A 22,829-nucleotide genomic window follows, 5' to 3' on the forward strand; every position below is an offset into this window, starting at 1 on the left:
AAAAAAAAAGAAAAAAAAATGAAAAAAAAAGTACAGGCTATGAGGCAAGTATCCACGATTATCATTGTTATTGATCACGTTACTAAGAGGCAGACACACGCGATATCGAAACATTCTGTTAAAATTGATCAAGAAGAATCGTCGATGTTACGTAAAGTCATACGTTCGCGACGATGTAAAGGTCTATTGTTTTTTATTATTATTGTTATTATTTATTATTATTATTATATTATTATAAAATTATGAACGTTCGAGATGATAGAAAGGTCTATTATTATAGTTATTATTATTATTATTATTATTATTATTATTATATAAGATAGGAAAAGAAATAAATCTTGGAAAAAGTACTACCTATCAATCGTTGGAACAAACGTATCAATCGTTAGATTCTTCTCTTTTAGAATCGAAAATTCCATTTACGATCTCGCGATGTATATTTCGTTGATTCTTTTTCATTTCTCTTTTATTCTTTTTTCTTTTTCTCTTTTTTTTTTCTGCGAGCACCAATCGCGAGATTTAAGAAGCGTCTAGATAAATCAGATAACGTGACACGTTAAAATAAATCATGAAGTTTATTTTCTTTCTTTTTTTTTCCTTTTTTTCTTTCTCTTTACCTATCTCTCTCCCTCTCTCTTTCTCTTTCTATCTATCTCTCTATCTGTCTATTTACCTGTTTATCTGTCCTCTCTCTCTCTCTCTCTGTCTCTCTCTCTCTCTCTCTCTATCTCTTCTCTCTTTTTATCTTTCACATTTGCAACAAGCGAATGACTCTTTACGACTCTTTTCTAAGGTGCGTTTCGTTAAAAACGGACGTGCGAAACGTATCGGGCAGTGCAAATATATCACGTAACTCGCAGCATTCTTTAAACAGATACGAGGACAGGCTTTATGCGTGCGTACTGTTAGTCACGAAACGACTAATGTCGTTAAAAAGCCATTTATCCGGGCGGTATTTGCGAGAAAAGATCGCGATGTATGTATGTACTCTTACAAACACGCGTACACACATACACACACATTCTCAAGAAATAGAAAGAAACATAGAAAGAAAAAAGAAAGAAAGAAAGAAAGAAAGAAAGAAAGAAAGAAAGAAAGAAAGAAAGAAAGAAACGGAGACATGGACGGAAACAGATAAAGATAGAGATAGAGATAGACAGATAGATATAAAAAGAGAGAAAAAGAGAGAGAGAGAGAGAGAGAGAGAGAGAGAGAGAGAGAGAGAGAGAATGAGAACGACGACTAGATATCCAGTTAAACGCAAAGTCGGCACTAGAAAAATCTCGCTTCTCGATTAAAGTGTACGTTCGGCTGACAAGGATCGTGTGAGTCACTCTGCGTGTTCGATGGAGGCGAAAAAATAAAGAAAAAGAAAAAAAAAAAGAAAAGGAAAAGAAAGAGAGAAAAAAAGAAAGCGAAAGAGTTGGATCAACGGATAATGGATGATAAAATAATTTCGAGAGAAATTAGAAAGGGAGATATATATATATATATATATATATATATATATAGAGAGAGAGAGAGAGAGAGAGAGGAGAAAGGTGATGATAGATAGAAGGAAATGAGAGGCTATGCGTTTTTAGAGTAGGACCGACCGTTCGTTCTGTTTCGCGTGTTTCAACCGATGACACTAAAAGCAGTGGTTACGCGTTCGGGAAATCCGCACCTTTTGGCAACGGGCCAGAGTGATAGAGGAGCTTTTGCGAGTTGCATTCTACTCCAGATACTTTAACCCACTAAACTCGTGGAAAAGCTGAAACAATGGAAATGAAGGTAGGTAAATAATAAAAAGAAGAAGATGCAAATTTCAGATAGAAAACGAAACGATCGAAACGTATAATATATCTACGTGCGATAATACGTGGACGTAGTTAAACGTAACGTATGTAAATTCACACTTATACAGTTACAAATGCGGAAGGAGACGATTTGAGAAGGAGACGTTAATCAGTGAGTCTTCTTATACGGTGTCGCGTTCGGGAACGCAGTTAATCGTTGAAATCCTACGAGATCCCGATCTAAAGGCAGTACGTTACTCCGAATTACGGGTACACTTCGCGAAATTAAGCCGTGCGAGAGAGCGCGAGGCTCTCGAGCTTCGCCGCAAATCCCGCAAGAGAGAAAGAGAGAGAGAGAGAGAGAGATACAAACTCTCGACCCTTTCTCGTTTGTGAATCCCATGTCCCAATCTCTGTGTCTCTCTCTCTCTCTTTCTCTCTCTGAAAATTTACGAGGAACCATCGTCGTTGGTGTCCTCTCGTTGCCGACGAGAGTCCTTCGTCCTTTCGAATTCGCTTTTTCGTCGATTTTGCCATCCTTTTCTAACAAAGACACACATATGTATACATACGCATAAGAAAAAGAGAAAAAGAAAGAGATAGATAGATAGATAGATAGATAGATAGATAGATAGATAGATAGATAGATAGATAGATAGATAGATAGATAGATAGATAGGTAGATATATATATATAGAGAGAGAGAGAGAGAGAGATCGAGTAGAGTTCCACGTGTAAATCTCACGCACGAAAGTCATCAATTATTTATCGGCGACGCGATCGTGCCTTGACTATGTGAAATCCAACCAGCTAGCTAGCTTGCCGACCAACCAACCAACCAACCAACCAACCAACCAACCAACCAACCAACCAACCAACCAACCAACCAACCAACCAGCCAGCCAGCCAAGCAGCCAACCCGCGTATGCAATTTGCCACGAAAGTAATAACGTACCCTTTTTACGGTTCGATAAACGCTAGCCGCCAACGAAACCTTCGCCAAAATTTTGCTAGAAAATGAGAACGATCTACGATACGTAAGTACTTACGTACTGGTGCAACTGTTCCTAAGTTTAACGGCTAACACACGTCGTTTCCTTTTCTATTCTAACTCATTTTATTTTTCTTTCTCTATCTATCTATCTGTCTGTCCTTCTCTGTCTCTCTCTCTCTCTCTCTCTCTCTCTCTCTCTCTCTTTGTTTCTCGCTCTTTCTCTTTTTCTCTATCTCTATCGCGCATTCGTACGTACATAAGTCGGAAGAGTTACACCTCTTCTCTCACGTTCCGTTTGGGAATCGGAGCGTTAAGAGGATCGTTTTATCCAATGCCAAAAATTACATCACATTGGACTACATTAAGAACACACCTCGGAGAAGCTCGGCTTTACGATCTTAGATTCTTAGAAAGATGATATAAAAGGAAGAGAGAAAGATATATATATATACGTGTAGAGAATAAAAGAGAGATATGACGTAAAACGATGTCTAACGTATATCGTAGTACTCGTCCTAAGTTCCGTGTTCATCAGCGATTCCGTAGTCGTGAAAATGGAAAAAAAGAGAGAGACAGAGGAAAAAGAAAAAACCAGACGAAGACAAGAAAAATGAAAAAGAAGAACGAGAACAAGAACAAGAAAGAAGGGAAAAGGAGGTGTCTCAAAAAAGTTTCTCGTCTACATTTCCAAAAGTTAACATCAAAAGAAACGTTGGAACGTTGTAACGTAGAACGGATGACGATGGGACGTTGCTAGAATCGAGATCCAGGATAACGTTCAAAAGAATTCCATTGAACGGTACAAGACGGGTGCGTTCAGGATTTTGTGCGTGTATTTACGCTCTCTACGACTCTCTGCCAAGAGTGTGCTTTCGTGTTTGTTTTCTTCTTTTTTTTACCTTCTCCTCCTTTTTCTTTTTCCTCTTCTTCTTCTTCCTCTTTATTTTTCATTTTCTTTCGTTCTTTTTTTCTTTTCTTTTTGTCTCTCCCAATTTCCTTTTCGCCGAACCTTCGGTAACTCGTCCGGGTTGAGCCAGAAAATTCTCGTTATCACCTTTCTCGTACGTTATAAGGATTTCGTGTTCGGTATAGGTATCAACCCCGACCGACATACCACCTTAGTCTGACTCAACCGAAAAATTTAGCTTTAAACTCACTCATTCTTTCTTTCTCTTCTTCTTCTTCTTCTTTTTTTTTTTTTTTATTCTTTTCCCAGGATTTCTCAGAACGATTTTTTTCCTTCGACGTTGCTTTATCCTTGCGATATCGACTCGAGTCGAAGAAAGAAAAGGAACTAGCAATAAGAATCGATTTTTCTTTATGTTGCGATTTATATATATATATATGTATGTACGTACGTATGTACGTATGTATTTCTATCTATTTATCTATCTATCTATCTCTGTCTTCATTCCTTATCTCCGTACGTTTAATATCAAGCGTTTCGATTTCGATTGTCGTTTCGACGATTAAAAAAAAAAAAAAATAGAAAAAAAAAACAAAAAAAGAAAACATTCTAGAAGAGACCACCGTCGAATGAAATTAATCGGAAACGAAAGAAAAAGTGGAACAAAAAATAAAAAATAAAGAAAAAGAAAAAATGTGAAAGATAAGGGTCAAGGGAAATCTTTTTCTTGCACGACGCGTCGGCTGAGAACGAAGGAAGTGTTTCCCTTTTTCTTTCTCTCTTTTTTTTCCTTTTCTTTTTTTTTTTTTTTTTACTTTCTTTTTGTAACTAAGAGAACACAACTCGAATATATTGTACATATAATCTATCGAGACTCGCACGTTTGCCAGCTTATAATTAAAGATGCTCCGCCGATGTACTTTGGTCTCCCTTCGTTCTTGTTCCGATTCGTAGACTGTTAAAGAAATTCCGTGCGTTTTCATGCAACCTTTTCTCTCTCTCTCTCTCTCTCTCTCTCTCTCTCTCTCTCTCTCTCTCTTTCTTTCTCGATGATTATGGGTTATCGGTTTCACAGAAATTGCACCTTTGTGAGCTGTCCGTCCGATGTTCGTGGCACGAGACTCAATCGCAGAGGAAAATAACTGAAAGATGGTAAAGGTAGAGAGAGAGAGAGAGAGAGAAAGAGACAGACAGATACAAAAAGAGAGAGAAAGAGAGAGAGGGTAAAACGAACTGGCAGCAACTCGAGATACAAAGAAGAGAGAGAGAGAGAGAGAGAGAGAGAGAGAGAGAGAGAGAGAGAAACAGAAAGAGACAGAGAGGGAAGGGTAAAGAGGAGAGAAGCGAGTGCAGTGCACTTGCTGCTCGGTCAATTACGAGATCGTGGCTACTCGCACGTAATCCGACTGTAACTTTCCACTCAACCTTACTCGCGCGCGCCGGAAAATGTATGGCGTTTCCGAGAAACGAGATCTCGCTACGAGACTCGTGTTCTCTTCGAGACGAATCGTACGAAAGAGAGTTACGTAATTTCTCTTTTCTTCTCTATATACCTCTCTCTCTCTCTCTCTCTCTCTCTCTCTCTCTCTCTCTATTTCTCTGTTTCTCTCACTCTGTTTTCGTATTTCTCAAGGAATTGCGAAATTTTTCGGTTATCCGATCAGACGCGAAACCAAGATCAAAGATCTCGATGCGAATCTCGAACGTAAGAATAATAAATATAGAATTGGAATAAAAGGAGATTGGATTTTCGATTTTCCTCGAAAGAAACGAACGAGGATTAGAAGAAGATGAAGAAGATGAAGATGAAGATGAAGATGAAGATGAAGATGAATAAAAAGGTGAGTGACGCGCCTGAGAGAGACAGAGAGAGAGAGAGAAAGATATGGTGTCTAGGAGAAGCGTAGACAATGAATCGTAGCAAATGAAGGATTCGCGTAGTGTGGTCTGCCGGGTATTAGGTTTCCAGCCAACGTCCGGATTAGCATGAGACGTGGCAGCTGTCAGGAGGGAGATCGCTCGAAACTGTCAGTCTTCCTCTAGTCTGAGCTCGCTAGAAGCGCTAAGTGTAGTAGTAGTAGTAGTAGTAATAGTGGTAGTAGTAGTAGTAATAGTAGATGTAAGTGTATTCTCTCTCTCTCTTTCTCTCTTTCTCTCTTTCTATCTCTCTTTGTTCGACTCGAGACGATTCGTCGACTAGGGTAGATATATATTTCTTTCGAGTACCACGACCTTCTCTCTCTCTCTCTCTCTCTCTCTCTCTCTCTCTCTCTCTCTCTCTCTCTTTCTCTTTCTATAAAGAAGATTCGAATTTCCATCGAATCCATTTCACTCCATAGAAATTACTGGTGCTAATCAAACCGAAGAGATATCTTCTCCCTCTCCTTCCCCCCCCTCTCTCTCTCTCTCCCTCTTTCTTTTTCTCTATCTCTTTTTCTGTTTCTCTATCTCTTTCTTTCAACTTGAAATCGTCGAAGGTTAGTCGCATTCGAATTTGATATTTAAATTTCTATTCTTCGAAAGAGAAGTTGTTTTACTCCCAACCCACTACTACCATCTCATTCCACCCCAGTTTATTTTTCTTTTCTTTTCTTTTCTTTTTACCATTGACGCGCACTTGGCTCCTCCTCAAGTCAATTTAAAATGAGATACCATACGAAATAGTAGTATTCGATAAGAATACGACGAGAGTCGAAGAGAATCAATGGATAAATAAATGCGCGTACTTCTAGCTATCTAACTAGCTAGCTACCTATCTATCTACCTATCTATCTACCTATTTCAGCACTCTGATTCGACTAAACTCCTCGTATTTATTGAGTGACGAGAAATCTTATCGAAATGAGAGAAAGAAGATCCCAAGGGATGATTTCTTAGTGTAATCTTGTAATAATCTCGCGTGCGGGTTATCACGCGGTGGTTATTACGCCTATACACCCTTTTTTAAATTCGTATAATTACTTGCTCTAAGAAGCATGAATTTCCGTGAAAAAGTCTACGACGAGTATCATGAGACAAAGAGAGAGAGAGAGAGAGAGATGAATAAGAAACAAGAACGAATAATACGAGGGGAAAAAAAAGAAAAAGAAAAACACGATTAAATCTCTTTTATGTTTTTTTTCCCCTCTTAAATATTTATATCCGTTCATTTTTTCTTTGGTTCGCACGAAAAAAATCATTTAGATTTCGCATACTCTTTGATAATCTCGCTTACGATTCCATCTTACATATGTATATGACACGTAAGTACTTTACTGTACATGAGTACATATGCATACATCCATACATACATACATACATACATACATACATACATACACATACACATATATATATGTATATATTATGCGATTTCATTTCTATTTATTTTCCGTATTTTATTACGATTTCTTCCTTATCTTCAATGATTCACGTTCAGAAAATGCGGTTGTAAATGCTTTTACGCGATTATTTAGTATCTAGTAGATAAATTGGTTTACCTCTTTAATAACGAACGAGACTTCAACTTCTTCAAACTCGAAATCCTCATAATCGACGAAGACCTTCGACTATAAATATAGTTATCGAATAAACATTAAATGTAACTTCTAATCTCGCTTATACATAGATATCTCTAAGTACCGCTAAAGTGACTAATCCACTCTCTCTCTCTCTCTCTCTCTCTCTCTCTCTTCGTTCATTTTCTTTTTTCTTCCACTTCGTTTTAAATATATATATATATATATATATATATGTATACACATTATATACATACATACATACATACACACATACACAGTATAACACATATCTAGAGAAAAATATAAAATATAAAATATAACAAAATATAAAGAAAAGGGTAGAGAAACAGAACCTAGAAAGGAGTGAAAACAGAACACGACTGAGTTTTTCCAACGTTTTCCTGATTTTTCTTTTTTCTCTCTCTCTCTCTCTCTGCCCTCCCCTCTTCTCCCCATTGTTCTTTATCCTTCGGTAGCGAGGCTCTAGCTTTAACCGGCTAACGGATTTAACATCGGAACTTTAATTACGAAACGTCAAATCCTGTATGTAACGAGACGTCCGACGTTCGAGCGAATTAAACGCTTTTTTTTTTTTTTTTTTTTTCTTTCTGTTTTTTTCTTTTTCTCCCCCGAATTAATCCACCACGTCGAACGAAGAAGAGTGACGGAATAATAAATGCCGAGAGGAAAAAGCGAAGTCGGGTATTGTTGTCTGATGCTTTTCTCTCTTTCTCTTTCTCTCTTTCTCACGCACGTGTTTTCGAGAGAGATGTAAAAGAAGAAGAAGAAGAAGAAGAAGAAGAAAAAGAAGAAGTACACGGTGTGGTTATATCAGCACCGCGGGATTTTAATTTCGTTTCGTACGATCGCGAATAAATTTTCTCATTCGGAAGTTTTCTCTTTTCTCTTCGTATATTTATATTCTTACGTGAGAGAAATTAATCGATAGTATTATAACGAAGAATTCACACGTCGCGGTAGAAAAGAGAGAGAAAAAAGAAAAAGAAAGGAAAGAAGAGAGAAGAAAAAGAGAAAGAAAAATGGTAGGAACAGAAACGAGTTCGTAATCGTTATCATTGTTATATATCCCTTATTAATAAATTTCCAAAGATCTTTTACATAAATCTTTCAAACTCGTATAGCTCGATTCGCGTACGACCAAATCGTAATTGAAAAATTAAACGATCAAAAGCATAAATGTTACGATTGGAGGCGAGAAAGAAAAAACAACAAAAAAAAAAAAAAGAGAAGAAACAGACAAATAAGTAAATAAATAAATAAATAAATAAATAAATAAATAAATAAATAAATAAAAGAAGAATCAAACGAGACGATCGAACGTAGAAATATTATTACTTCTTCGTGGATAATTGCTAAATAAATTAATTCTTAAAAAATAGAATTTTCTTCAAGATTATCAAGAAAAGGAAAAAAAAAGAAAAAGTAAAAGAAAGAAGAAAAAAAAAAAACATAATCAATCATCGTACGATACTTTTTTACGATTACAAATCGTAATTTAAGCGTGACTCGTTCGTCGATTTGTCGGATCACAAATGGAGGGTTTTTAAAATCGCCGACGCGTTCTCATCACGGTGTCTCATGGGTTTCCGTGATACCGAGAAAAATTTACTCGTCATCGTGTATCGCACAGAGAGATGTATAAGGAAGGTAGGTAGGTAGGTAGGTACGTATGTATGTAAGTATAAGCGTCGTTGAAAGAACGCGCATCGAAATTGCGACACCAAGTGAATTTTAATGCGGAACGATTACGCAGCGACGGTACGCAGAGATTATTCTTACAGTTGTTCTTTTTTCTATTTCTTCCTTTCTTTGTACCTTTTTCTCTTAATTTCTTTTTTTATTTTTTCATATTTTCTACATCGGATCGGACGCCGTGTTAGAGGCCGATGATCGTACACGAACATATCGTTACTTTTTTCTCTTTCCAAATGACTTTGCCTTTACGTAACCGCGGATTATTTAGCCTTCCGCAGTTGGTGAAACTTTGATGAAATTAAGAACGACATTACGTATATAAGTGAAACACATAGTACATATGTACGTGTACATAGATCCCATCTTTTAAAATCCTTAGCTTCGACTATAATAAATTTTCTTTATTAAATCGTCTTACGTTTTCGCGCACGAATAGCTCGTATATTTCTTTCTCTTACACACATACACTCTCTCTCTCTCTCTCTCTCTCTCTCTTTCTCAGAGATACTTGGATCCCACTTGGCATCAAAGTGACGTAATTAAAATCGCGGTCGTTGCATAACGAGACTCGTAGCTCGTGGTCTTTTTGCTCCGACGCTGTCTAGGAGGTGAGGATCGTAGGAGCGGTGTAAAGAGACTAGGAGGTAAGTTGAACGAAGGAAGAGAGAGAGAGAGACAGAGAGAAAATGATAGAGATTCAGAGAATGAGAGAGAAAGAGAGAGAGAGAGAGAGAGATACGATACGTCTCGCAGCGACGTTTTCGAAGAGACAACGAGCCAAAATGTCGTCGTTGAGGATCCACGAGTGGGCGGATAAGACGGTTTCCTTGAAACTCGATTATGCGCGCAGTCCGCTTTTCTGCCAGCTGGGCCGATGCCGAACGTACCGGCTGTTTCGTCACGCTTCTCCGTGCGCGTAAGCGGCCCGGAGAAAGAAAGAATGAAAGAATGAAAGAATGAAAGAATGAAATAAAGAAAGAATGAAAGAGAGGGAGAGAGGAGATTCCTTACGGCCGCGATTCCTCCGGCACAAATCATTTTCTAGACGATTTCTTTCTCCTCGTCTCTTCGCGTTCGCACTGTAATTTATTTCTATAATATTTTTTCAAGCCGCCTAAACGCACGAATTTATCTAAATAATAATAATAAAAAAAAAAAAGAAAAAAAGAAAGTGTCGTTGAAACGTCCTACGTAAATTAAAATCTACGATCGTGTTTTATCAACACGTTTTATTTTTATTTTTTTTTTTTTTCCTTTTCTCTTTTTCTTTTTTTTTTTTTTTCGTTTGTCTCTTTTCGATTTGTCTCCTTTCCTCTTCCTCTTTTCTTCCTTTTCTTTTACGTATCTTTATTCAAGCCGAACGTAAACGGTGAACGAATGATAGAAGGGAGAGGAAAAATGGGAAATAAAATAAATTCGTGAACGAACGTCATCAACGATGTATCTAGAGTATGTTAATAAAAAGAGAAGAGAAGGAACTGAACGATTTTAGATCACGGCACAAGTATTTATATCTCTTATACGATTTTCATTCGTATTTCGAAGGATACTTTATATTTTAGTCTTTCTTTCGAAACAAATTCGTAAAATTAATCAAACGATATTCATATATATCAGATTATTCACGCACTATCGAATTTTATTAGTATTCGGAGTATACCAAATGTAGTTTATAATATTCGAGTCTACAACGTATATTCGAAATTCGAGGAAGAGACAAGATTTTAAACATAAAAAATAAAAAATAAAAAAAGAATACAAATAATCTTGCAAGCTGATACTGGACGAAGACAATGAATAAGAAGAAGGAAATGCTGAGAATGCTGAGGAGATATATATTAAAGAGAACTTCTCTCAGTCGGGACAGTAACGAGGAGGAGAGACGTTTAAAGGTACGAAGAGGATCGAATGGCAGTGGTCGAACCGGTGTGTCTTTGTGTGTGTACGAGTATTACGTTGTACGTGTACGTTCTACGTGTACGTGTACGTGTTTTATATGATTTGTGTATTTATATCTCGAACCAGTGTATCGTGTTTGTGTATATGTGTGTAGTAGCGCACGAACGCATTATTGGTGCGGGCCTTTAAACTTTAAAGGGCCTCAAAGAAAACGTGGGATCTCGACCTTCCGAGAAGACCGACGTGTGGCGTCTTTTGTCGTTCGAAACGACGAAACGGATGGAATTCCTATCGGTAAATGGACGGAACCCACGATGGGTTTCTTTAATGTTTCGAGGAAATACGGAAACTTGAGGAATTCCAAAGCGATGAAAAGAAAGAGAACTCTGGTAAAATTATCGCCAGCTGCAAACGCGAATTCGTTCTTTTACACAGGTAGGAAGTATTTTCCTTTTTCCTTTTTTCTTTTTTTTCTTTTTTCTTTTTTTCGAATCTTTCTCACAAATAAGTACAGATGTCTCGTCAGTAATAAAAATCTTTCGTCGATCTGAGACGTACGAGATTCTGTGATATTCTATCGGGTATTATAATATAATAGAAATTATATTCTGTACTATTACCGTATTATTTAAACGAACGATTTTTGTATATTTCGTATTTTATTCGTATTTTATCTTTAAAGGGAGATCTAATGATTTTGATAAAAAGCCGGCTGATCAATCAGACCATTTTCGATTACGAGTTTTTTTTTTTTTCTTTCTCTCTCTTCTCTCTGTCTTTTTTTTCTTTTCTTTTCTTTTTAGAATATATCTTAACCGAATAGCTAGAGATAAAAACAGATTATTTATTATTTTATCTACTCAATAATATTATAACGAATTCGTTGCATAGAGAAATTATTTCCCTCGATAAATGATTTATCAATTTATCTCCGAATCACGAACGCGCGCAAATATGCATCCGAAAGAAAGAAAGAAAGAAAGAAGATACAGAGAAATAAAAAGAGAAAGAAAGAAGCAGAATTACGATTTTGACGTGTGCCTAAATTCTTTAAATTTACATATAGGATAATAATATTGATTCGATCGATATCGAACCATCGGAAATAGCTGCCATAGAGGTTTACCGCACGATGAACTATCTCGCGAGGTGGAGACCGCCACCAGGAAGTCTGCGTTGAGTCAAAGCCATTCATCGGTGATTGGTAGCGATCGAGAAATTTCGATAGGTTGAAGAGGAACGATCGGCTCGCCGAAGAGAGAGAATCGATCGTAGTCGATCAGTAGAGGTTTAGGAAAAGACACGGAAGAAGAACAGGATGGATGGATGGATGGATGGATGGATGGATGGATGGATAAAGAGTGAAACAGAGAGAGATAGAGATAGAGAGAAGAGAGAGAGAAAGACAAAGAGAAAGAGAAGAGAAATAAAAATAGAGGATATATATATATATAGGAAGACGGAGAGAGACAGAGAGAGACAGAGAGAGAGAGAGAATGTGTGTGTGTGTGTGTGTGTGTGTAGCATTTGCGGGAAGTTTGGAATCCACGCGACCGCGTAGTTCAAAGAGCGAGCCACACACGACGTTCTCACAAAGGGCAAACCGATCGCATTTGCGAGCCAATGTTATGGCCGCACGGAGAAAACGGGGTTGGGGAAGATGACGAGGATGGGACTACTCCGGGGATAGGTGAAAAGGAAGGAAAGGGAAGGAAACGTTTCCATTGATCAACATCGCCGAAGGAAATACGAATTTTGTCGATTGGTTTTGCCACCGGCACGATTTTCTTTCTCTTCGTTTCTCATCCCTTTCGTTGATACGAACGCGAACTCACGATCGAATGAATGATCTTTAAAGATTAAATTTGTATATGAATTTCGTGGCATATCTTTGTATTCTTTTCTTTTTTTTTTTTATTTCGAAAAGAAGAGAAAAAAGGAAAAAAGAAGGAAGAAGAAGAGTGGTCGTGCATGATCGAAGATTCAGAAGGATATTATTCCCTATCGATTTAATGTTTATTATCGTTTTTTTTTTTCTCCATTTCGTACGCGACCTCGACGAACTAAAAGGAACGAACGAGAAATAGTAAAAAGAGGAAAAAAGTAGGTAAAACAATAGGGAAGGTTTTTATTAGAGAAAATTCGAGAACTCTTTGGTAAACGGGAAATAGACGATAGTCAACTTTTCGTCGACTCTTTTTACCCCTTTTTCTTACCCCCGATTCTCTTTCAACGTCCGAGAATTTGTCACCGAAGGAGAGTATTGCAGAAAAAGAGAGAGATAGAGGGGGTTACTAAAGAAAGAGAAGACGAAAAAGAAGACAGACAAACTGTCTCATCGTGAAAGAGAAAAAGAATGAAAGAGAGAAAGAGAAAGATATATACATACATACATACATACATACATATATACATATATACATAAATTTATATATATATATTTCTTTTATATATATATTTCTTTTCGGAAATATCAGGTAAAAATCCGAGTACAACTTCGACTTTGGATAGCTTCTTTGCGGAAAACGCGAGCCGGCACACGATGAAACGGTTAATTTATCAAAAGAAATTAAACCCTCTCATTGTTTCGCTTGGCCCGAGTCGAGCTAGCGAACGAACGAACGAACGAATGAACGGCCAAGGGGACCGAAACTTTTTAATTAAATTTCCGGGACGTTCGTTCCCGTTCTGCCGAGCGTCGAAGACTTTAACGCGAGTCCTCGTGTTTTCTCTTTCCATCTTTCTCTCTTTCTGTTTTACTCTCGACTTTTCTCTTCTTCGTTCCTCTCAGTTTCTTTCTCTTCATCTTTCTCACTCTCTCTCTCTCTCTCTCTCTCTTTCTCTCATAAAACACCACCCACGGTTACAACGATTCGATCCCGAGGACTTTTATTATGTTCCAAGCTCTAGTTTTATCTTCGATATAAAGCTCCGCAAATAAGGTTGCACCGTAAATACGAGGTATATTATCGGTGACGCATCCTACCAACGTTGAAGATTCAACGTTGCTCCGATTACTATACTGTGTAATGAACCGACTAGATTAGGTATACGTACATACATACATACATATATATATATATATATATATATATATATATATATATACACACACACATATTGGATATTAGTACAGTACTATAAAAACAAATACGTAAGTACAAGTGTAAACGTTCTCTTTATACGTATTTACGTTGATATCTAAAAACACACTTTTATTGAGTAAACACGAATCTTTTTCTAATATGTAAACGTATATATTATCGAATCACTGAAAGATACTCCTCGCGTTATTTCATTTTATCAATTACCGATTTTCGTAAATCGTATTATCGGAATATTCGACGAAATTGAAAAAGAAAGAAAAAAAAAGAAAAGAAAAGAAAAGAAACGAAAAGAAAAGAAAAAGTAAAGGAATTCTCTGCGACAAAATTTTCGCCATTAAAAGTCGTATACGTCCCTGACTTTTCTCCCCCTCTCTTTTCTCCCCCACCCTCTCCTCCTTTCGCGAACTTTACGAAATTTTTCAAAATATCTCGGAGATTGGTATTTTCGGAGATTGGTTAAAAGAGAAAAAGGAAAAGAAATAAAACAAAATAATACGAAATCTTATCGATATCGAAGAATACTTTAAAATAGCAATCGAGAGTTTTAAGCGTATCGCGGTGCACACGTAACAAGAAGAATCCTATCGTCTCTTTAAATGTTATTTTAAATAACGCTTATTTTCAAGGACGCGCACGCTCTTATCTTCGAGCGCGCAATCGCATACGCTTACGTTCTTCCTTCTCTCTCTCTCTCTCTCTCTCTCTCTCTCTACTTTTTTTTTTCTTCTTTTTTCCTTTTTGCATCGGCGTACGATTATCATCAAATATTGATACAAACCGCGCCTCTTCTTATCTCGAGAGAAGTCACCACTAAGGCTATGCAATTGATAATTATAAAGCAGATGGTCGTTGAAAGAAGAAAAAAAGAAGAAAAAAAAGAAAAGAAAAAATAAAACGATTTCGAGGCTCTATTGAAAGAGGCGTTCGATAAACTCTATTTCCCTCCCCATCTCTCTCTCTCTCTCTCTCTCTCTCTCTCTCTCTCTTTCTCTCTCTCTCTCTCACTCTCTTTATTTCATTGGAATGCATGCGTATCACAGGAGTGCGTTGAGCGCGCGTGCGCTCCAACAACCACCCTATAACACCCCTGGCCCGAGAGCTTTTCCATTAAGCATTACGAACACGGCGAATGTCGTTATCACCGTTTCCGTATCCGGAATTTCAATTTGCAGGCAGCTTTATCGTTTTCGAGAGAAGCGTAGTTGCTCGGATCTACTCGCGATCGACTCGTGACGACGACTACGACTACGACGACGACGACAACGACTACGACGACGACGACGACGACGGTGTTGTTATCCGAGAGGTTGTCCCTGTGCTCCTGCGGGACCACTCCGGAACGGAAACGGTTTTCATTTCTCTTCGAGCTTCACTTTATCTCCCTCTTTTCTTTTTTTCTTCTTTTCTATGTAACTCTCTTTCTCTTTCTTTCTTTCTTTCGTTCTCTGCCTGTCTGTCTGTCTGTCTGTCTGTCTGTCTGTCTGTTTGTCTGTCTGTCTGTGTTTCTTTCCTTCTTTCTCTTTTTATTTTTCTCGCCTTTCCTTTTTCTCATCGTCAGGACTCCATCCACGTTTGAGAAAATCCAATTCGCTCCTCGTAAACTGACCTTCTCAGTTTCGTTGTTTCTCGTATCGAGAAAGAAGAGAAGGAGGTGGAAGAGGAAGAAGGAGTTGAAGAAGAAGTAAAAGATGAAAAAGAAGAAGAATGGAAATGGAATGTTTTTCTTCGTCTTTCCTTTTAGACGTATACCTTTTACTTACTATGTATGTTATCAAGAAATAGAGCTGCGACGAACCAAGCCGATCTTTTCCCTTCTGATAACATCCGTACGCTATTCTAAGCGAACCGAACTATTCTTTCTTTACTTTTTCAACAGTAACATATAGTTCCTTCTCTCTTTCTCTTTCTCTCTCTTTCTTTATATATATATATATATATATCTTTGGAATTTCCGGAAAAGCTACGGTCCTGGTCGAATCTTCGATTTTGTGGTTACTTCGTTCGCTCGAGAAAATTGCTTCCGACGAATCGAGGGAATTACGTTCGGCCGAGTTACCACAGAGGTGTCTCCGATTTGAGACTCGAAAAGGGTTGCGTCCTTCCTTCCTTCCTTCCTTCCTTCCTTCCTTACTTCCTTACTTCCTTCCTTCCTACTTTCCTACTTTCCTCCTTCCTTTCCTCGAATCTGTCGAATCTATTCTTTTTTTCTCCTTTTTCCTTTACGTTTATTAAGATTTTTTTTTACTTTTACTTCTACTTTTTTCCCATCTCTTTTTATCCTTCGCACTCGATAGATACATCTTATGGATATACAGTCGCGCGTGAAAGAAAAAAAAAGAATATGTATATAAAAAAAAGGAAGGGAAGGAAACAAGAAAGATGAGGAGAAGGAGTAAAAGGAGGAGGAGGAGGAGGAGGAGGAGGAGGAGAAAGAGGGGTTGGAGGAGCAATGAAAAAGCACCTTGGTTATATCGTAGAAGCTTATCGTCGTATGTACGTCGTTTTATACTGCTATTGACCCTTCTTTATTTCTCTCTCTCTCTCTCTCTCTCTCTCTCTCTCTCTCTCTCTCTCTCTCTCTCTCTCTCTCTCTCTCTCTCTTTTTCTCGTACACACAGCACACACACACTTATACATTCATACACATACTCTCCAAGTCTCTTTTCCGTGCCAAGAAGGAGCACAGAGCCAAGCGCGCGTCAGAGAAAAAATATTACCGCGATTATCAAGTTTATACAAGATTTTTGACATAAACGTAGGTAGGTAGAGAAAGGTAGGTAGGTAGAATAGGTAGGTAGGTAGGTAGGTAGGTAGGTAGGTAGGTAGGTAAGCAAGAGAGCTCACTCGGTATCGCTGAGTAACGTACCTGAAAATCGTTTCATACTCAGAGTTATAACTCTCCTTAACGACTTCTCTTAGTTATAGAGGTAGATTATAATACTATAGTTAGGCATATACATACATATATATGTATATGGTTATACGTATATGCGCATTGTTAAAGAGTAGTCACTTCATCCAGCAAAGAGAAAAAGTTTGTTCTTGGAATTCGATCTAATCGACGTAGTAACGAAGTCTTAATAGTGTGTTTGTTTGTTTGTGCGCCCACCTGTATCTATGTGTGTGTGTCTGATTATAGACAAAGTGAGAGAGAGAGAGAGAGAGAGAGAGAGAGAGAGAGAGAGAAAGATAGAAGGCAACGAGCAAATATATATGAACGCGGAATTAATTAGAAGTTCACCGGCTCGATTACAATAATTACGTGTATTATCTCGAAACACGTCGGATAAAGTTGATGTTCCTTAGTTGGTATAGAGTATGCTTGCCGACTGGCGTATGTAACTCTCGTATGAATATTAAAAAGGAAACAGTCATTACGATATATCGCTCTCGTATTAGTCACATGAAGAAAAAGAGAGTTCAAAAGAGAGTTGGAGTGAGAAAAAGAGAGAGAGAGAGAGAGAGAGAGAGAGAGAGAGAGAGAAAGAAAGAGAGAGAGAAAGAGAGAGAGAACGCGTGTTCAAAAGGTATTTAAAATGCGCGGCGAGCCTTGACGAATGTCCGATTGGACCCTTAAGTCAACGTAAAAATATTTCATTTAGATAATGTCCATACGTACGTAAATACATATATATATATGTGTGTGTGTGTGTGTATATTCGTGCGTATGGTATGTGCATATGCATGCATACATACGGTATATAGACTTAAGCATTTATTTTTATTATACCTTCGTACTGATAAGAGGGAAAATATCATTTCAATTCATTTTGTCGCGCTCGTTTTATCCTTTTCTTTACCTTTTACGTGTTACGTTGAATAAAAATATGCGCATACATGTATCCGTTTTTAATGCGTTATCCAATCGATAAATTTCAACGACTTATCTCGTATTATTATTTAAGAAGAACAATTCGAGGAGACGAAGAGAAGCTATTATATGTCGTCGTATCAAATCGACGAACAAAACGAAAAATCGGAATTAGTCGGAATATCGATTTTAATCATTACCTTTCCGCATTCGTATCTTTCTTTTATTTCTCTTTTATATGTGTTCGACTAATATCATTAATTATTATACAAATTTATACAAAAAAGAATAGAAAAAAGAAAACAAAAGATATTTTTCCGAACGAAAAAAAAAAAAAAAAAAAAAAAAAAGGAAAAAAATGTGGAAAAACGATTCGATTGGTAAAGAATTGACGAGTTGTTTTTTGTTCACCTTTTTTTTTTCTTTTTTTATTTTTCAAATACGGAATGGATGCCTCCGAAAGCGAGAAAGAGATGATGATAATAATAAACGGAGGAAATTAAGCGGACACTACGAGAAGAGACTTAATTGCCGTAGTGAGAAAAGCTCGGACCAGGTGTCTGCTATCTATGTATGTATATATAATATATATGTGTGTGTGTGTGTGTGTGTGTATACATACGTATGTATGTATATATGTATGTACGTATATACAACCTCCTACAGTGCATACAGGCCAGAGAATAAATAGAATAGCTTTCGCGTGTAACGTGAACGCAACGGCGGCAAGCTTAATCGCGGTTGGTTGCCGTGCGTGCACGCTCGGCTACGTGCGTTAGCGTACCAACGTTCGTGTATTTATACGAGAGAGAAAGAGAGAGAAGGAGAGAGAGAGAGAGAGAGAGAGAGAGAGGAGAGAGAGAGAGAGAGAGAGAGAGAAATAAAGGGAGAGAAAAAAAGAGAGGGAGATGTTATCGAGATCGGTGAAAAAGGTCCACTGTGTACCTCCCACCCTTTTTTCCCCTCCTCCCTCCTACCCCATATCGCTCACGAGGAAATGGGCTCTCACTATCGAAAATACCGACGAGAATCTACGATACCCATCCAGATAGCTCTATCTGCAATTCTTTTTCTCTTCTTTTTTCTTTCTATTTTTTATTCTTTTTGTTTCCTTCTCTTTTTATCTGTTTTTTTTTTTTTTTTATTTTTTAGATCGACATAACATCGATCTACGAGAAAATAAATCGTCGTACGATTTATTAATTGAGAAGAGATTAAAAAGAAGAAGGAGGGAAAGTTGGGAGAGGGGCAGAGAGAGAGAGAGAGAGAGAGAGAGAGAGAGAGAAGAATATAGAAAGGAAAAATTAAAAGAGGATATACTAAACTATACGAAAAACTTTCTTTATAAGTGTATAAGAAAAAAATGACCACGTACAATGATAATCTCGCTTATCGTTGGACTTTATATTATTGCCATTTTTACGGGGAAAGTTAAATCGCGCGATGGTTTTAATATAGTCTCTTATGGAGCGTGTATAAGCTGTAGTACGGTTAATTCCTTTCGTTCATCGATAACGATTTACACAGGTATTCGTATCGTGTTGTATTCTTTGTGATAAACGATGCCGACTAGAACGCAACGTCGTTAATGTTGGATTTTTCGATTTCACGATTCACGTAGTATATACAATTAAAAATGAAAGCTCGAGAAAAGAAAGACAAAAAAAAAAAGATAAAAGAAAAAGCTAAACGAGTGCGTAGTACGAAACTGGAAAAAGGATCAGGTAAAAAAAAAAAAAATTAGAAAGAAAAAGAAAACAAAGAGAAGAAAGATAAAAAAAAAAAAAAGATAAAAAAAGAAACAGTATCGATAATTTCTCGTCGCTGGTAACACGTTCTTCATCCTCTTCCTCTCTCATTTTTTTTCTTCCCTTCTTCCTTCCTTTTTTTCTTTTTTTAATATTTTCAACGAGAGATATCGAAGAAGGCCCGGGTTTGGATTACGACGAGAGAAAGGGTTCGACGAACTTTGTCGCGATGCCACGGTAGAAACGCGGAATTTTTCTTTTTCTCAATGTATGTGTACGTGTGTTTCTGTGTGTGTGTGTGTGTGTTTTCCTTTTTTCCTTTTTTTACTTATTTTCCCTTTCCATTCTTCTTTTTTTTCCCTCGGTTCGCGAGTTATCGGGAACGAACTATATCATCGTAGCAGTGGAGCTTAAAGAGCGGTTTACGGCAAGTGGGACGCAAGACGTAAGAGTAGAGAGCAAAGAGAGAGACGAGAGAGAGAGAGAGAGAGAGAGAGAGAGAGAAAGAAAGAGATAGAGAGAGAAAGAGAGAGAAAGAGAGAGAAAGAGAGAGAGAGAGAGAGAACAAGCGCGAAACGCATGCGCTCTTCCACCCGGCAACCGACAAATCAAATATTAACATCCTCTTAATGCCGCACGCTCGGCTATAAAACCGATGTAAAACGATTCTGAGAGTCGTCGAGACTACTACGAGAGAGCAAGATACGTAGCAGTAGAAAGAGAGACCCGAAAAAGAGAAAGAGAGAGAGAGAGATAGATAGAGAGAGAAAAAAAAAGAGAGAGAGAGAACCGAGAGAGCCGGCGATAGGGCAATCAAGAAAATGAAATCCCGGATAGCAAGGCGATTTAATCGTTAGTCCACCTGATCGCCGAACGTACGCGGTCGTGCGCGCGAGGGTGCGCGCGCGCGTGTAACCAACCACTAAGGGAGAAGAGAGAGAGAGGGAGAGAGATAGGGGTGGTCGAGGGTTGGCTAGGTCTGCCTAGGGGATAGCTACACAGGATAGCGACGCGTGCGCGCACTCCGTTTCATCGATCGATTCATCATCATCGTGTTCTCTCTTTCTATCTCTATCTCTCTCTTGCTCTTTCTCTCTCTCTCTCTCTCTCTCTCTCTCTCTCTCTCCCTCTCCTGTTTTCTCTCTTTTACATTCACGAAATTACGATCGAATTTACTCCCGTTCTTTTTTTTTCTCTCTCTCTTTTAGAAAGAGAGAGAGAAAAATTTCTTCCTTCCTTCTTTTTTCTACTTGTTTTTCTATTTTCTCTTTCCTTCTTCCCCTTTCCCTTCTTCTCTCTTTATTTGTTCTTTCTTTATTTTTGCTTTATCGTCTACAACAATTCCAAATGATTTTCGTAGACCGAATGGTTCCGTTCATACCTCACGCTTGTCCTATCCATTTATACTTTTTTTTTCCCCTTCTTCCTTTTCTTCCTCTTCCTTTCGCTATCTATCCATCTTTCTTTTTCCTTTTCTATCTATCGATCCATCGTTCTCCATCTTCGAATTTTCATCTTCGTTTCTCGATGTCGAGTCTAATCTAATCTATCTCGCTGAATTTTTGGTATCGTCGTTTTGATCGAAGGTAGTATATCGTTCGTTAGTTTCTCGTAAAGTAGAAGGTGTTATAGGGATTAGAATATTCGTTATTCGAACGTTAATCGACGACACGGCTGAACGAAAAGTGGTAGGATAAAGTCGAATATAAAATGGTTGATTATTTTGACCGTTTCGATCGTATTCTACAAAGAGAATTTGATTTTCCAAGAATCAGATAGTGATAGACGTAGATAAATAGATAGATGGATAGATAGAGATAGAGAGAGACAGAGAAATAGAGAGATACGGACAGAGAGATAGAGATAGAGAGAGAGAGAGAGAGAGAAGACTGCAATTCAACCGCCTAGCAACAGAGGCTTCTCTCTCTCTCTCTCTCTCTCTCTCTCTCTCTCTCTCTCCTCTCTGGTGTTACACTTTCTACTCGTACACGAGCTCGTATATACACACAAACGAATGCAAACTCACACATATATATATACACACACACACGTACACACAGAGCAAACATAAATATCTATATACATACACACTTACGTATATATAATACATCAGTGCGTTATGAAGCAACGCACGAGCGATTCTAATTTTTTTTTTTCTTTTTTTTTCCTTTTTCACAAGCATCGCTTATATAGATGGAAAGCGCGAAAATAATGCGATGAAAAGGAAGATTGAAAATTTTACGTTCTCGCCCGGCGGCAGTGGCAGCACAGTGGCGGCAATGGCGGCGGTGTAGAGCGCGCGTAAATCCATCAAATTTTCGGCGGAAACCCCCGGTGCGATATTAGATTATGAGCCGCGTCGATGGGACGCGAAATGACGCTTCAGCTACCTACGCTAACGTTTTCATCGTAAATTTATCGAGGCAATAATTCGCGAACTGCGGAATACGCGCGTCCACCGGCACACTGCTACCGCCATCATCACGTGTTACCATCGGTATTTGTTTTGTTTCTATACCATACATATCTACTATCCATCGAAAATGATAACGTATATATATATGTGTATGTATATGTGTGATATCTATGGTGTGTGTGTATATTTTTTCTCCCCTCGATGGTTAAATATCTTTTCATCTTTTATTTCTTTTCTTTAGAAAGATACCAAATCGGGTATGTTAGATTTACATGAGAACCATTGCACGAATCCATCATTTCTCTCTTCTTCCTTATTCGTGAAGTATGTGAACCAAAAAGAGACGAGTCAAATCGATTTCCATTCTGGCATTCACAAACATCGATTCGATTTTCAAATTCGTCTCTCCCGTCCGCGAATATACGACGTGTTACTAACCGGCGCAAAAAACGATTGTGATATATATGTATATATATATATTTTTTTTTCCTTCTTTTTTATATTTTATATGAATGTAAGAATATTCGATATACGAATATAATGAATTTTATGATATGCCGATCGATATAGATAATTTGTTTTTTTTTTATATACATAACTTATTATCCTAAGTAAAATCCTATCGGAATAAAGTGACATTTCGTAGGATAATCGAATGTGAACCTTTGTCCTTATCAAATATCGCGTTATATTTTCAAGAGAGAATCATTTTACACTCACCGATGGACGTTTCGGGAACGTTCCGCTAATCTGTAACAACAGAAAAAATAATAATGAGCCAAACGTTAAGTAGCGTGACGTTGATTGTTTTCACGAATAGAAATTTAAAAGAAAAAAAAAGAAAGACTAAAAAAAAAGAGAAACTGAAAAAAGAAAAGAAAAGAACAGAAAAGGAAAGAAAGGAGAAGGAAGAAGGAATCGTTTAAAAAATGGAAAGGTATTATTAATTCAGA

At 37.6% G+C, this 22,829-nt stretch overlaps 1 protein-coding gene across 12 annotated transcripts in view; it reads right to left on the minus strand.

Annotated features, from left to right (window-relative positions):
* LOC122636535 (growth factor receptor-bound protein 14-like) overlaps positions 1-22,829 on the minus strand; it is a 426,705-nt gene that overhangs the window by 127,768 nt on the left and 276,108 nt on the right. For all 12 annotated transcript variants that reach the window (XM_043827858.1, XM_043827854.1, XM_043827857.1 and 9 more), the window contains one exon: positions 22,597-22,626. In XM_043827858.1, coding sequence (XP_043683793.1) covers positions 22,597-22,626 — 30 coding nt within the window. The remainder of the gene's footprint in view (positions 1-22,596; positions 22,627-22,829) is intronic.

This window comes from Vespula pensylvanica, chromosome 22, assembly GCF_014466175.1.
Source record: "Vespula pensylvanica isolate Volc-1 chromosome 22, ASM1446617v1, whole genome shotgun sequence".
Lineage (NCBI taxonomy): Eukaryota > Metazoa > Arthropoda > Insecta > Hymenoptera > Vespidae > Vespula > Vespula pensylvanica.